At 37.5% G+C, this 14143-nt stretch overlaps 1 protein-coding gene across 1 annotated transcript; it reads left to right on the top strand.

The window, feature by feature from the left end:
• Nucleotides 1–224: 224 nt before the first annotated feature.
• tmem67 (transmembrane protein 67) lies at nt 225–13486 on the top strand. Its single transcript, XM_028012301.1, has 28 exons — nt 225–453; nt 3831–3925; nt 4058–4148; nt 4266–4365; nt 4709–4772; nt 4874–4945; nt 5034–5096; nt 5198–5352; nt 5473–5581; nt 5699–5785; nt 6645–6710; nt 6816–6969; nt 7056–7176; nt 7261–7366; nt 8746–8802; nt 8881–8979; nt 9057–9155; nt 9460–9546; nt 9738–9837; nt 9923–10062; nt 10150–10290; nt 10371–10451; nt 10547–10663; nt 12391–12507; nt 12590–12697; nt 12843–12945; nt 13027–13169; nt 13249–13486. The coding sequence occupies exons 1-28, from the start codon at nt 252–254 to the stop codon at nt 13327–13329; spliced, it is 2958 nt and encodes a 985-aa protein (XP_027868102.1). The 5' UTR covers nt 225–251; the 3' UTR covers nt 13330–13486.
• Nucleotides 13487–14143: the final 657 nt, after the last annotated feature.

Raw genomic sequence — 14143 nt, 5'->3', positions numbered from 1 at the left:
CTCAGTATAATTATAAACTCCCGCTCTTTTTTTTTTCTTTTTTTAATCACCCTAGCTCATTATTTTAAAAGCTAGAAGTCGGTCGAAGTTGTTGAGGAGACGTTTGGGAACCGACAGAGCGCTCCGAAAGCTCCCTGTTCGGTGTGCCAAGCCAAATGATTCGGATCTCTAAAAAGACTCTAAAATCCCATCACCAGCCTGAGTGAAGGATTGTGGGTAAAAAAAAAAAAAGAGGAGGACTGTTGTTTACCATGGCGACGGGGACGCTACTGTTTATTAGCAGACACAGAGTTCTCCCATATTTTTCACTTTTGTTATATATAAATCTAATTGACTGCCAGCAGTTTATCATTCCGTTTAAAGCTCCTTCAGATTGCGGCGTAGACGAATTCTTCGACATATCAAGTGTGTCTTGCTCCAGATGTGGTTCAAATCAGCGCCAGAGCTCTACAGGTCGGTTTTTATCATCATAATACTCATCTTAAGCTGATTTCGGGCTGCGATACCAACCTATAATAAGAAATATTTTACTATTTATACTTGAATGTAGAGTAATTTGAAATGTATGTTGGCGTGTGTCATCTAATAATCAGAGAGCCAATTATGTGAAGCTAAACGCTGTTAGCTTCCTGTTGTTTCATGTTTTGAGGGGAAAAAAGTAAAACATGGAATAAATGTTTTTGACACTATTAAGGGTAAATCTTTTAAACAGCAGACTCAGCAATATCTGCCTGTGTTAGTGTGAAAAGGTTTGTATTGCTATGTAGTTGGAATAAAATTAATAGGTTTTAAAAAAAAAAAAATTAAGTTTTGGATATACTTTTAATTTTAATCTTCTTTGTCCATCCATATTTACTAAAGGTTGAAAGATTTTAGGTTTCAAGCATCTTGATGATGATTAGTTATTGTTCATTTTATTTTTGTTTGTTTGCATGATATAAGAGGAAGGTCTTGATTGGGACGTTTTGGTGTGTCTTTACAAAAAATATTTCAAAAATGAACACATTTCATTTGCTCCGAAAATGAACTGTGAATGAATGAGTCATCTAATTGAATCTGTTGGAAATATACAGAGCAGTCTTACTAAATAGCAGAACCAGAATAAATGAAAAACCGGAGCTGTAGATTTTCAGAAACATTGGAAGACTTACTGTATGTTAAAATAAAAACAATATTTATAAAGAGTTAAAAGTTAAATTAATCAGTGCAACAAAGTAATTCCACTGTTTTGGTGTTGGAATATTATGATGTTAAATTGAAATTGCTAGAAATTACACAGTGAATGTAGTTTAATAAAGAATCTGAAAAAGCTATGAAAAGTAAAAATTACAGAAGTAGAAAATAAAACAGAAAAATGTGATAAAAGTACATAAAGTGCATCAGAAAAGGAAGGATTTCAAGATAAACTCCCCCCTCCTGTAACTTTTTCCTTCTCCTTCTGGGTTGTCTTGTTAGAACTGACTTATTTTTGATCACCAAACTTATATTAGTCATTCACTAGTTATTAGCCGTGTGTGAACTTACACACACAGTTTGGTTTATTTAACATTTTGTAAGTTTTAAGGGGTTTCAAACCATTTCTTTTGTATTCACACAGTTGTTGTCTCTTTGTCATCTTGGAACTCTATGAGCTCTGTTTATGTTAACACAATGTTCTTGGAGCTGAGAAGCAGAGCACTTTCAAGGTCTTCTCCTATCAGTAGGTCTGTTCCATTTAGCTTCACACCTGAATCAACACAAACACACGTTTGTATCACATCCCAACAAAGTCACATGTCCAGAGGCTGGCCTGCTCACAGTATTAACATATTACCAGTTAGGCTGCAGTGTGTTTAAGTCCAGCCTATTGTTTGGAGCATACATGCCCAAGAAGAAAAATACCTATTGTACTCTGATTACTTTGTTCTTCCCTTTAGCATTATGTGAAAGCATCCAGCGCTGTACAACTTTATATGTGGTCAAAAATAAATTAGACTTTGGTTTCTGGCATCTAAAGATTGACTCCATCTTCTTTCCTAGGGCTGCCAATAAGAGAAAAAGTGATAATGTTAACTGTCTTAAAGCAGTTTCAAGCCATAAGGGTGTAGTCTCTCCAGTGTGTTCTGGAGGGACACAGGAGAGTATTTGGTATTTGAGCATATCAGTTTTTCACTGGTATGCTCTTTTTTTTCTACAAATGCTGGAATAAAAGCGTTAAAGGTTGTTATACTGCCAAAACAAGTTAAATCATTCCTCACTTTCATGCATAAAAGTACAGCACTGAATAAAAGAATAGGCTTGAAAGCTCCGAGCAAAAAGCATGTATGATTTTTGATTGAAAATAATAAATTAATCTTGTTTTCTTTTCCAGAAGTGTGCCTGCATTAAATAAAACATATGATCATGACGATCATAGGTTTTTTTTAATTAAAGGGAAAAATGATTCCTTAGTTATTCAATCAGAGGTGCTAATTATTGAGAAGTTGCAGTTAAATGAGTTGTGATTTATGATTATACTTTGAAAACGATATAAAAATGGTGTGAGTGTATGATCTCTAATGTAACAGGGTGTTGTATAATAATCTGCTGTTGAGACATCAAGTGTTGAAACAGGGTGGAGATGAGAAGAGTGCTAAGAGGAGGTAACTGTGAAGGAGGCTTATGGGAAAAGGAGGAACTGTCAGCAGATGGTCTCTGGTGCAAGAGATAATAAAGCAGAGGAAAAGTGACTCATCATTTTGCCATTTTTCATAATGGCTGCCATTGCTAGAGCTGAACTGGATTCATGTTTTTTTCCCTAACTCTGCAATATGCATTTCAAAATATAACAATGAATACATTTTTAACAGATGTTTAAGTTGTGCTGTACTCCTACTATCTTGTTAATTATTCTGCACTGATCCTACTTCTTTTTATTAATGTTAAACGTATAGTTTTTGATTTTACTAAATATTGCGATCATTTGCCATATATTCCCATTTTCCTCATTCTTTTCTTTCTCATCTGTACTTTCATCACTCTCGGTCAAGTCTCCACCTTAGCTTTTGCCCAGACTTGAAGAAGGCTTTCTTGCTCCAAAGAGACACAGGGACAACTTATCTCAATGACATCTTTTGTTCATCTTTTTCTTTTCTTTTGATGAATCTCATCAGCAACATATGAAAGCAACATGAGTTGTCACATGACTAAGTTGGAAACCTACAAACAGAAGAGATAGTAGTTACAGATAACAATGAGTTCATTTTAACTTCAATTTCTCAAGTTGTGATTTAATAATTTACTTGTAAGTTAACAGTGAATGAATAAATAAACTATATGCCAAACAGTGCAATTAATCTGTTTCCAAACACATGGAAAACATTGCATCAAACAATAAATCTGATTTGGTCTTCTGGATTCAATCTGAATTATGTAAACTTTGAATAATGTCCATTTCCTGCCAGTGCTGTCTGAGGAAGCTTTCAGTTGACGTTCTTTGTCTGAAGAGAGATCATTGTGTGAGCACAGGTGTGCCAGGCTACCTTATAGATTTGGCTGCTGAGTTTGAGCAGTGAAAGGGATGGGTGTGCTGGATTCTTTGCGAGGTGCGTGCCAGTTGGGTGGAGATGGTGAACACATTCAAAAGTGTAGGATTTGCTGATTTAACTTGACACTCCTTTGGCATTTTTAGCAGTGTCATTTGTGTCCGCTGTGAACATCTAAACATTTGGAGTTAGCCAACAATTATTGCACACCAATCAGTTCTTTGCAATGAGAATATTGCACACACTGATATTGCCATTAACACTTAGTCGTAACATATTGTTCAGCTCTACTCACTACTACTCATCTGATTTTCCTTTGTTTTGCAGGTCTGAGCTGCATTTGCCAGACTGGCTACAGAACCTTAAATGTCTTCAATGATAAAATATCCATTTCTTGTGAGCAGTGTCCTACAGACAGTCCCGTATGTTCAATTTTTCTTCAATATCTTCTTGTTTCAGTAATATGAAAGTCCTGCAGCTGTGTCCAATACAGATTTATCATCTATTCTCAATAGAAGACTGACTTTTTGGTGACTTACTGTGTTTGCGTACAGGCAGTAACACAAGATGGCTTCGGGTGCATTCGCTGTCCAAACAGCCTCAGTAATGAGGGAAAATGTCAGTGCCTATCAGGCTATATCCTGGGTGAGTTATTTACTTTTTGGTTTGATTTGCAGTAGTAATAGGAATTAAAAGGGAGTTGAATGTTATATGTTTTTATGTAAGGACAGGAGTTCATGGCTTTTTTGTTTGTTTTTCTAGTGGAAAGGGATATCAATGGAAATCCTCTGAAAAATGCCAGATGTGAAGCGTGCAGCAACAAAAGCCCTGCTTTGTCTGTATCAAACACCAACGGAGACAGGTAAATGACCCGCATGTGAATTGTGATTTATCTAGTCTGGAGCACCTTAATGCAGTGAATCTCACTGCATCTTTTGTCCTGCTGAATAAATGCCCCCCCCTGCTGGCAACATGCTGTCTCTAAAGAGCTCCAGTTTTTTCTTAAAATGTCTTGTGAAAACTTTTGAGTATGTTTGACTTCAAATAGTTACACTGAGCACAAAGTAATGAGGTGGAAAAGGAATATGATGCAACATGACAAAAAATCAAAATGTGCTTTTAAGGCTCTGTATCTTAATCATTTAACCGTGGGATTTGCGTACCTCATGGCTAAATTATCTATACATTTTCAAATTGTCTTTCAGGTGTGAGAGATGTATGTCTACCTTCACTAACACCTCCTGTGTGTGTGCGGCTCCTAATTTTCAAGTGAGTTCAATCATGTCTCTCTCTTAACATATTCCAACAACTTGGCTCATGTTCAGCAGTCAGAAAGGAATGTGTCACTAGTTTGCTTTGTTTTTTTCCAGGAAGGAGGATTGTGTTTCCGTCCAGGAGTCCTTTCCACTAATGTGAATCCCAGTGTCAACTATGCTCAGTTGGTAGGAATCCTCGGCTCTTGGTTTCTCAGTTGTTGTTACTTTTAGCAGATTGTTATCCACTCTGATTCATTTTTACCTTCTGTATTAGAAATTCAGCCTTCAGTCGGCCTGGTTTGTGGAAAATCTCTACTCCTCCTCAGCTGCGTGCCTTGTAATGAAAACACACTTATATTTTTTAACAAAGATTCAAACAATGATTGTTGAGAGGAAGGATTAGATCCTCTGCATAAACATCTGATGTTCTCCTTGCAGGACTACTCCAACCTGACAGCATGCCAGGCTCTTGGCAACATGTGTGTGTTGAGCATGCACTCCATCACTGGTTCCTCTACTGATGCTTGTGGTCTTTTTAACACCGTTTACAGATCAAAAGCTGCTCTGAGCTCAGTTCAAGAAATTGCTTATTGGTAATCCTGTTTGATTTTTTTTTTTTTTCTTTCAGTTTTAGCATTTTCATAAATTTCAAACAGATTTTTCCAGTCTGAGCCCAGAGCAGACACCAGCAGCTTTGATTGTTTCTTCTCTAGGAGAGTTAATCTCCCGTGGCTTTTCTATGGAGACGAACCCGGGCTGGCTAGTCGCGTGCTTCAAACAGATCCTGTTCCCACGGTCTTCAGCTTCAGAGGAAGAAATCAGGTAAAACATGTTGACATTAAACAATAAGCGAATAAAAAAATATACATCAATAGTGCGTTTTGTTCATTACAGATATTTAAATAAAACTTTAAATATAAATGTTGTTATTTTTGTCAGAACACCAACATTCAGCTGCTTGCTGCTGTCTATAATGTCAGGGGGGAGTTCCTGAGGTGGGAGAAGGTCGGAGGAAGCAACCTGCAGGTAACATTTTAAGTTGTCTGTGATCAAGACACTTAAGCTGCAAGCAAATAAGATTTGTGGCTTAGATCATCTCTTTTAATTCAGACTTCTGCACTGCCGAGAAAATAATCAGATCAGATGTGTGTGTCCAGACCATAGGATGTTTTTTCAATGGTACCTTTTTCTTGTAAAAGTGCCAAGACAAATTACTTTTACATAGATGAATCCCTCATGAAAATGTTTATTCAAATACAAATTTAAATGTGCTGTATGCGTATGTTCATTTCATACCTGAAATTACCTCTACAAGTCTTTCAGGTGTGTTCCCATGACGTTTGCATATCTGCCTGTTATTTTTGGAAAAATCATTTAAGCTCAACCAGACTGGAATGAGAGAATCTGACAACATTATCGCTATTAGCAAAGTGCAAACAGGAATTCTTGCTCTCTTTCAATATCAGCTTTCATCTTGTCACTCTTCATCAAAGGTCAGATTTGCATAGCGCACAACGAACCACTGTCCTGTCAACAGACTCTCCCTTACTTTTCACAATGCTGTTTGTTCGCTAATGTTTTCTAACAAACATCTGAGGTCTTCGCTGAACAGCTGTTCTCCTAAAGTCAGCTGGTTACAGTGAATTTTATTTATGGGTTTTAGAGTGAAATGTTTCTGGAAACAAACGCTCACTACATGTTCAGTTCTCAAAGACCGTGTTCCACGGACTACTTTGTCTCAGTCGGTCATAAATTGTATAAAATAAGTTGAAGTTTTGACAAAATGTGCAAAGGTTCAAGGAGCATTGGTACTCACCATATGTAATTTGAACAGCTTGTGAAGACTTCATAAACCTCCAACAATTCTTCCTTCCCTCTTTTGTAGCTTTGTCCAGGATTAGCCGCCAAACAGGCAGCAGCCTTCAGCTTTGGAACCGCTTACCAAGAAAGTGTGAGTGCCTTCAATTTAATTTACTTTACAGAATGACAACAAACCTATATTCTGTGAGAAGTTAGGTTCTAAGCAGTTTTTGAATGTGTTCTGGTGTACGTTCAGTGTGACCTTTCAGTGGCGGATCTGCTGGATTCCCATCCCGAACCGTTGTTCTACGACGTTTACATGGACCTGGGAGGAGAAGAGAACAGGAAACTTCTCCCCCTGCCAACGCTGGTCGAAAACCAACAGTACAATGGAGGATTCATCAATCAGGGTGAGATTGTATTAATTAAAGCATACAATTTCCTTCTAAATGAATGTTTGGATACTTTCAATATATGTTTCTATTTTTTTATACAGATAGTATGAGAAACTGGTATCTGACTCGCCGAATGTTTCTTGTGGACACTTTGAGTGGAAGAGAGAAGAGCATAACATCCTCCCCTAAAGTCATTCGCGTTGCCACCAGTGTCAAAATAAGGTAATATTTAATGTTGTCATGGTTAAAATGGAAATAAAAATGGAGAAATGTACAATGTACTGACATGTTTCAAACCTCTGGTAGGTTTCAACTTGTTCCTCGAAATCAGGAGGGGCTCATTTTTCCCCCTCTGATGACTTTGACTTACACAGATGTTCTCATCACGGACATCAGTACTCAAACTGTGCCTGTGAGTACATTGCTATGTTGCACATTCTTACTTTTTACTGTACAAAAAAAATCCAGATAACCTCTATCAAAGCCACTGGGTTTCCATTACACCTTTTTTACGCCTCAGGCTGAATTCCTCTAGAATGCTGCAGTAATTTATCACAATATTAAATTTTTTAGCTGTACTTGTATCACTATGCCACTGAATGCTGCAGCATACCTAGCTCCTACAGCTAAGATGGGCTGCAACAGTTCTTTTGAACATGTACAAAGCTTGATGGCAATAGCAACAAATTTAAATACCACACACATTTACCAGAGCCACGCTTCACTCAGATGTCACAGTAATGAGCAACGTAATCAGCCTCGGTCTGCTTTGATAAAGATTCACTCGCTTTCAAATGCTAAATGTCAGAGTGGCTTCAACTGCTGGGCAATCTAGCATATTTTCTAATTAATAACCAAGACAGTTTTTGAATAAAAATCAAACAGTTGTGGAAAAAATTCATTACCCAGCACTGTTAGATTAAAATCTTTCAGTCAGGGTTGTTAATACTGTGCACTTGATATGAGTCTGCAAGGCCAGACACTCATAAACAGGTCAGAGTGAAAGCTCTGACAGTCACCATGGTTTTTTATACCAAGGACAAGGAATTCCAAACACTGGAGAGACAGTCTGCCTCCTGCAAAACAACATCTCACCTTGGATGTGTAGCATAAACAGTTTTATTTGGGAAAAGTTCATAAGCATTCAAATAAAAACATGACCGTCAGATTAATAAAAGTGATATATTCAACCTATAATGAACATTTTCCACCACACGAGACACTGATATGTCCTCTCACCATATCTGCAGTGTACAGAAGACAGATACTGTACATATTCAAAAACTTGACATGTCTTAATGTCTTAAAACACAGGTTTTGTTTCTTTACTTTTAGGCCACTGTAAGACACATTTTTCAATGTTTCACCATTTACCACAAGGAAAAGGACTTTGGTTCAAAAATTCCTTTAACTTGGTTTGATCCTCACAATTAATGGATTAACTTCAAGCATTGTACCTGAACTCTGTCTACATTAGGCTAAAGTTTGTAGTTTTTGGGGTCACAGATATTTAAGTCTGGGGTCTTGTCTTTTTCAGAAATTAACCTAAAACCAAAAATTATGATGAGAAAGCATAAACATTATAGAAATTCTACAAACAATAAAATAATATGTTGGCCAAAATGTCGTCTTTTGATGCCGACTTTGTTGTCACGGCACCACATTTTAACTGACTGTAAAAATACTTGTATGCTCAGCCGAGAGTTGGGGTCATGACCCTGTTACATTTTTACTTTGTGGGTCACAAGCTGGAAGGTTTGTGAATTAATGCTCTAATGTGTGTGTTTGTAGATAACCTTTGCTATGGATTATGAGATGGATCAGACAGAGGCTCATACAAAGACAGATGTGAGTACAAGTTGGGCTGAAACCATGGCAACAAATCTGTGTATGTAACTGAAAAATAGTCACCCTTGGGTCACACAGACTGCTCTTGGCATCTTGGGCGGGTTGGCCGTACTCTACTCGCTCCTGAAGACAGTCAGCTGGAAGAGGAGGATTGCTTCCCCCATCATTGATCTGGAGGTACATCGCCGTCTGTTGAAGCGCTGTAAAAAATGACCGCCGGGCGTTCATGTGTTTCTGGTCTCTGTGTTCTCCAGACGATGCTGAAGTTTCTGTTGTTTTACTCCGGTGACCTGGCCAATGTTTTCTTTATTGTCACGGTGGGAACTGGCCTTTACTGGCTCATATTTTATAAGGTGGGTCATAAGAAATATTAATATTTTTTGTTATTCACTCAGTTTCATTCCCATTTGTACTGTTGCGTTCGTCTCTGTCATTAGTTTCACCAGCCTGTTTTTGACAATAATTTCCACAAATTGAACTTCCACTCTTTGCATGATCTTTTATCCTTCTTGCTTTCCATTTCTGCATTCTTTAGACACTAAAGGCAAGTTATTTTTTACTCTGTGTTCTTTCATGACTAGCTTTGTTTGTAAAACAGATTCAACTCTGGTTGTTTTTGCAGCTCTTATCAGACAAACTGCCTCTGTGTGTCTACAGGCTCAACAGTTTGTATCTGTGCTGCTTCCACTCCCCTCTCAAGAGGAGCAGTTTGTGATGTACATTGGTTGTGCCTTTGCTCTCAAGGTCAGATCACTCTGTAATCTGTAATACAATTTTTAGTAGTTTCCAGGTTATTTGTATTTCCATTCAGCCATCCAGTGTCATCGGATTCATATCTAAATCCTAAGCTTAAAAGAGGAATAGGTCTTTTAAACAAATCATATTGTGTACATAATAGTATATAAAAGTGTCATGTTTTGTGCATTTGCATCCAGGCTGTCCAGTTTCTACACAAGCTGTATATGCAGGTGTCAGTCGATATATTTCTTATAGACTGGGAGAGACCACGAAGCAAAGGGAACAGGACAGTGCAAGGTACCAACACAGTTATTCTGTTCTCACTCTTTAAGCTAGTTATTCAGTATTTTTCTTCTGTTGAGCTTTTGTCCTGTTGTTTTAGCTCATGGGGACAGTAAACGTGGCCCCTCCCCAGTCAGCATCTGGAGGACCTACTTTGTGGCAAACGAGTGGAACAAGCTCCAGACCATTCGCAAGATCAGCCCAACTTTTCAGACCATGGCTGTGCTCTTCTTTCTCGAAGTACATCTCACCCTACATGTTCTGTTTGAAGGATTCTGACGGTACATGTCTGTTTTCCTTATCGCTATTTCGCCATCTTGTGTTAAGGTGCTGAATTTCTCCAACCTAGCTTTGAGAGACCCTTGGTCAACGTTACAGCGCTCCCCAGAGGCGTACACCCCTCCTTACAGCCTGATTCTGCGCTACGGCCTTACCGCCACACTTTGGCTCTGTATTGCCCTGCTGCAGGTAAATGGCCACCATTTCATTATTAATTATTGAGGTTTTGTGTTTTAGCTGTAATAACCGACAGTTGCATGTGCCTGTAGGTGATATTCTTCACTGTATTTTACGAACACTTTGTGGAGGACAAAATTCGCCAGTTTGTGGATCTCTGCTCTGTCAGTAATGTAAGTAGTAGCTCCTGGTTTTTTTTTCACAGTCAGTAATAATTTAATAATATTAATAGTAATAATAAAAGGGCTTCATCTGTTATTCCGCGTAGGTCTCTGTGCTGCTGTTCTTCAATCGTTGTTTTGGTTACTACATCCATGGACGCTCAGTGCATGGACACGCAGACACAAACATGGAGGAAATGAGCAATAACCTGAAGAGAGAGCGTGTATGTACAACAACAGTGAACCTTGTCATCTTTCATTTTTATTTGCAGTGCTTTGCAGTAGGGCTGTTGTAAATGAATATTTTAGTAATCGAGTAATCTATCGATTATTCTTACAATTAATCGAGTAGTCGGATAAAAAAAAATTATAAAATAAAACAGATAAATTTAGCATAACACCAGTGTTACTATCGGATATCAATATCAGTCCAGTTTTTCATTTTTGAGCATCCCTAACAGTTACCTTTATGGAGTTTAGAAAACTAACCTGTAACAATAATAGCTCACTTTCTAAGTTAACCTGAAGAAAAGTAATACAAAGATCTGAAATTCTATTCAATTTAAAATAAAGAGGCAGACTCACAAATACGCTTATAAAAAATGTCTATGCTCCAGCTTTTGGTTTATGTAGTCATCTTCAGTCAGTTTAATAGATGAACTCTCACCTTGCCCCATACCTGTCAAGCTTTGGGTTTGAGAATACGGGAAATGTCGCCTGGAGCGGGGGGGGTTGAGGTGGTGGGGGCAGGAAGGGAAGGTGAGCAAACGAACGTAAGATGTGGGTGGAGAGGAGGAAATAGACCAGGGGACAGACGAATGTGATTTCCGCCACCCGTTTGTTCAGACCGGGATGATATGAAATTTATTGTGCGGTTCGTCCATAGAGCTACACTTACACTATAAGTATCAGCTACTTATAGCTGATACTTAGATAGACTGAGCCCCCCGTGCTCAGTCTATCTGCTCACCTGTATAAATACTCCCGCAGCGCTCTTCCCGCCGTTCGCTTTGAACCAGCAGCTCCCGGAGGAGAAAGGCTGCCGTACTCCGGGCATCGCACCAGTCATTTTAAGGATGCTTATTGGTCCCCCCCAAAAACGATGAAAACCCGGGCATTATCATCAATCAATAAAATCCCCACGGGTCAAACTTGAAAATTGGACGTTATGCCGTTAACATTTGCATACAAAAGTCAGAGCTACGCCTATCGCAAATAATGTTCCGGCCGGGACACGGTGCTCTAAATAATAAAACATAAATCAACGAAGCTTTGAGGCAGGTAAATTTTCCTCAAGGAATTTTAATAATCGAGGTACTCGAATCATTCAAGGAATCGTTTCAGCCCTACTTTGCAGAAGTCCCACATTTCAAATGAAGTTGCTTCCAAGAAACCAGGTCTTCTTGGAATCCTTGAAACTGTTATCGGACATCATTATGCACTTCAGACTGTTTAAGATATTAAGGATAATATGGTTTCATAGAATCAAACAATATAATAAAGACTTGTGAAAGTATTATTACGCCTCTAACCTTTTTAAGTTTTGTTGCTCAAGCACTACAAAATTAAGTAATGTGTCAATGTGAAGTAGATGAAAAAAGGAAACATTTGGTTTTCAGCTATTTTATTAGCAAATGCAAATCTGAAAAATGTGGATTTACATTTGTATTCAACCTCTTCTACGTTTACATGTCTTAATGAAATCTGAAGTTAGTAAATATATTATAAATGTGTAAATGCATCTGTACTGTGAAGGCCTCTTATCATTTACAGAACATTGGTGAACATGAAGACCCAGACTTACTACTTTGTGATGGTCTTCCACATTAATCCCTAATTCTAAATAGAAATTTTGTGTGATTATCATATCACAAAATATGAAAAAAAACCAAAAACTTCAGAGTGTTCAACACTTATGGCTGCTGCTGTATTTCTCTTCTTGTGCCTGTAGGAGTCACTGTGTGGTCAGCGAGGTTTGGTTCCCAACTCTGACATTCAGACCTTTCAGGTGTCGGTCACCAACCGTCTGAGGCAGCAGTATGAAAGAATACAAGATTCTCTTAGCAGAGTATGTGATCACCTCTATCACCCTTATTCTTTGATATAAAATAAAAACAAAAAATCTTTGAACTGTTCCTCTTTCACTCCAGAGGAACAGGCCGTCACGGTTGATGGATGCATCTACAGCCAATCTGTCAGATCTACAGTTCAGAGCGTACAACACCATGAACCACTTCCTGGGATCCGTTATTGACCATGTTAGTACAAACATCCAGAAATTAGCTCAGTCTGTGAGAATGTAACCTTGGATCACATCTAATCTGATTCCGTTGTTTGTTTTGTAGATACTGCAAGTTTATTTGATGCAAAACTTTGTTTTCTCATGCTGGATTGTTGACTTAGGGCAATCCTGACATGGACTACATGGTGAAGGAAAAGCTGATGTTGGAGCGAGTCATAGGGATGGAGTTTATGGAACCGGCTGATAAAAGCTACTTTTACAGTGGTAAAAAACTCTCCTTGTTTTGTTGTTTACAGATCTTTGGATGTGTGCGTTTATAATATACCACTGCTCTCCTCTCTACAGATGAAGCCCACTCCTTCAGTAATGTCCTCTTTTATGGAAATGAGGCCACGCTGCTGATCTTTGACATTTTATTCTTCTGTGTTGTTGACCTTGGATCTCAGAACTTTGTGCTAGCAGCTGTTCTCACATACCTACAGCAAATGGTTGGTGTTAATGTATTTGTAGTGTGTTACCTTCACCAAAGTAAAAATGTACGTTAAACCAAAAATGTATTTATTGCAGATATTCCGCTTCATCTGCAACACTCTTGGGAGAAGGAACCTTGCCAACAAAACGCTGGTGGATCAAAGGTTTCTGATATAGACCTCAGGGTCTGTTTTCGGTGGCAAACATGTTTACTGCTCACTTGTTCTGTTCTCGTTAAAATAATTTGTTCACTGCTGAATTTAATGCAAATGTTGTCTTTTTGGAAATATTTGTATGCTTTTATATTGATTAAATTGTTTTATATAAAATCTGACTGGAGTTTTGTTTTTATGGTAAAGTTCTTTCTTTCTTCCTCTTTGTCTCTTTCTTTCCTTATTTACTTCTTTCTTTCTTGTTGTCATTTTTCTTTTCTTTGTTACATAACAAAGATATGAACATTTAAATATAATTATTTTTATTTAACCTCAATAGCCACTTATAGGACATAATAAAATGTTGTCACTGTGAAAGCCAAATATGTAGCATCTTCTGTTTTTTTTATAGCTTTTTTTTCTCTCCTTTCTTTTTATTTTATTTTGTAGCATTAAAATATAGAAATAAATAACAAAATAACTTCTATTAAACTATTTCCTAATCTTATCTTAAAGATATTTGCAATAATTTAAAATTTCTACTGTTTGTTTGCATGGTGATTTATTCATACATTTGTATTACTTGTACCTTTGTCAAACAAACCTATTAAAAACATTTTACTATCGCTTTGCTGAGTATGTCAAAATTAATTTATCTTACAAACATTTTGTAAGACATATTTTAATTAAGTGTTTTTGAAAGGGAGAAGTGTGACACATTTTACTAAATGTAGCAACTCAGATAATTCTGGGTTAATTTCCATTACAAATTTACACTATTTGATTTGGTTCCAGAATTCAAAGTTAGTCACTTCAATGAAAACAAATACTGAAATTTC

The sequence above is a fragment of the Xiphophorus couchianus genome, chromosome 3 (assembly GCF_001444195.1).
Source record: "Xiphophorus couchianus chromosome 3, X_couchianus-1.0, whole genome shotgun sequence".
Taxonomy (NCBI): domain Eukaryota; kingdom Metazoa; phylum Chordata; class Actinopteri; order Cyprinodontiformes; family Poeciliidae; genus Xiphophorus; species Xiphophorus couchianus.
The sequence above is the reverse complement of the archived record's forward strand: the minus strand, read 5'-3'. Positions and strand labels throughout refer to the sequence as shown.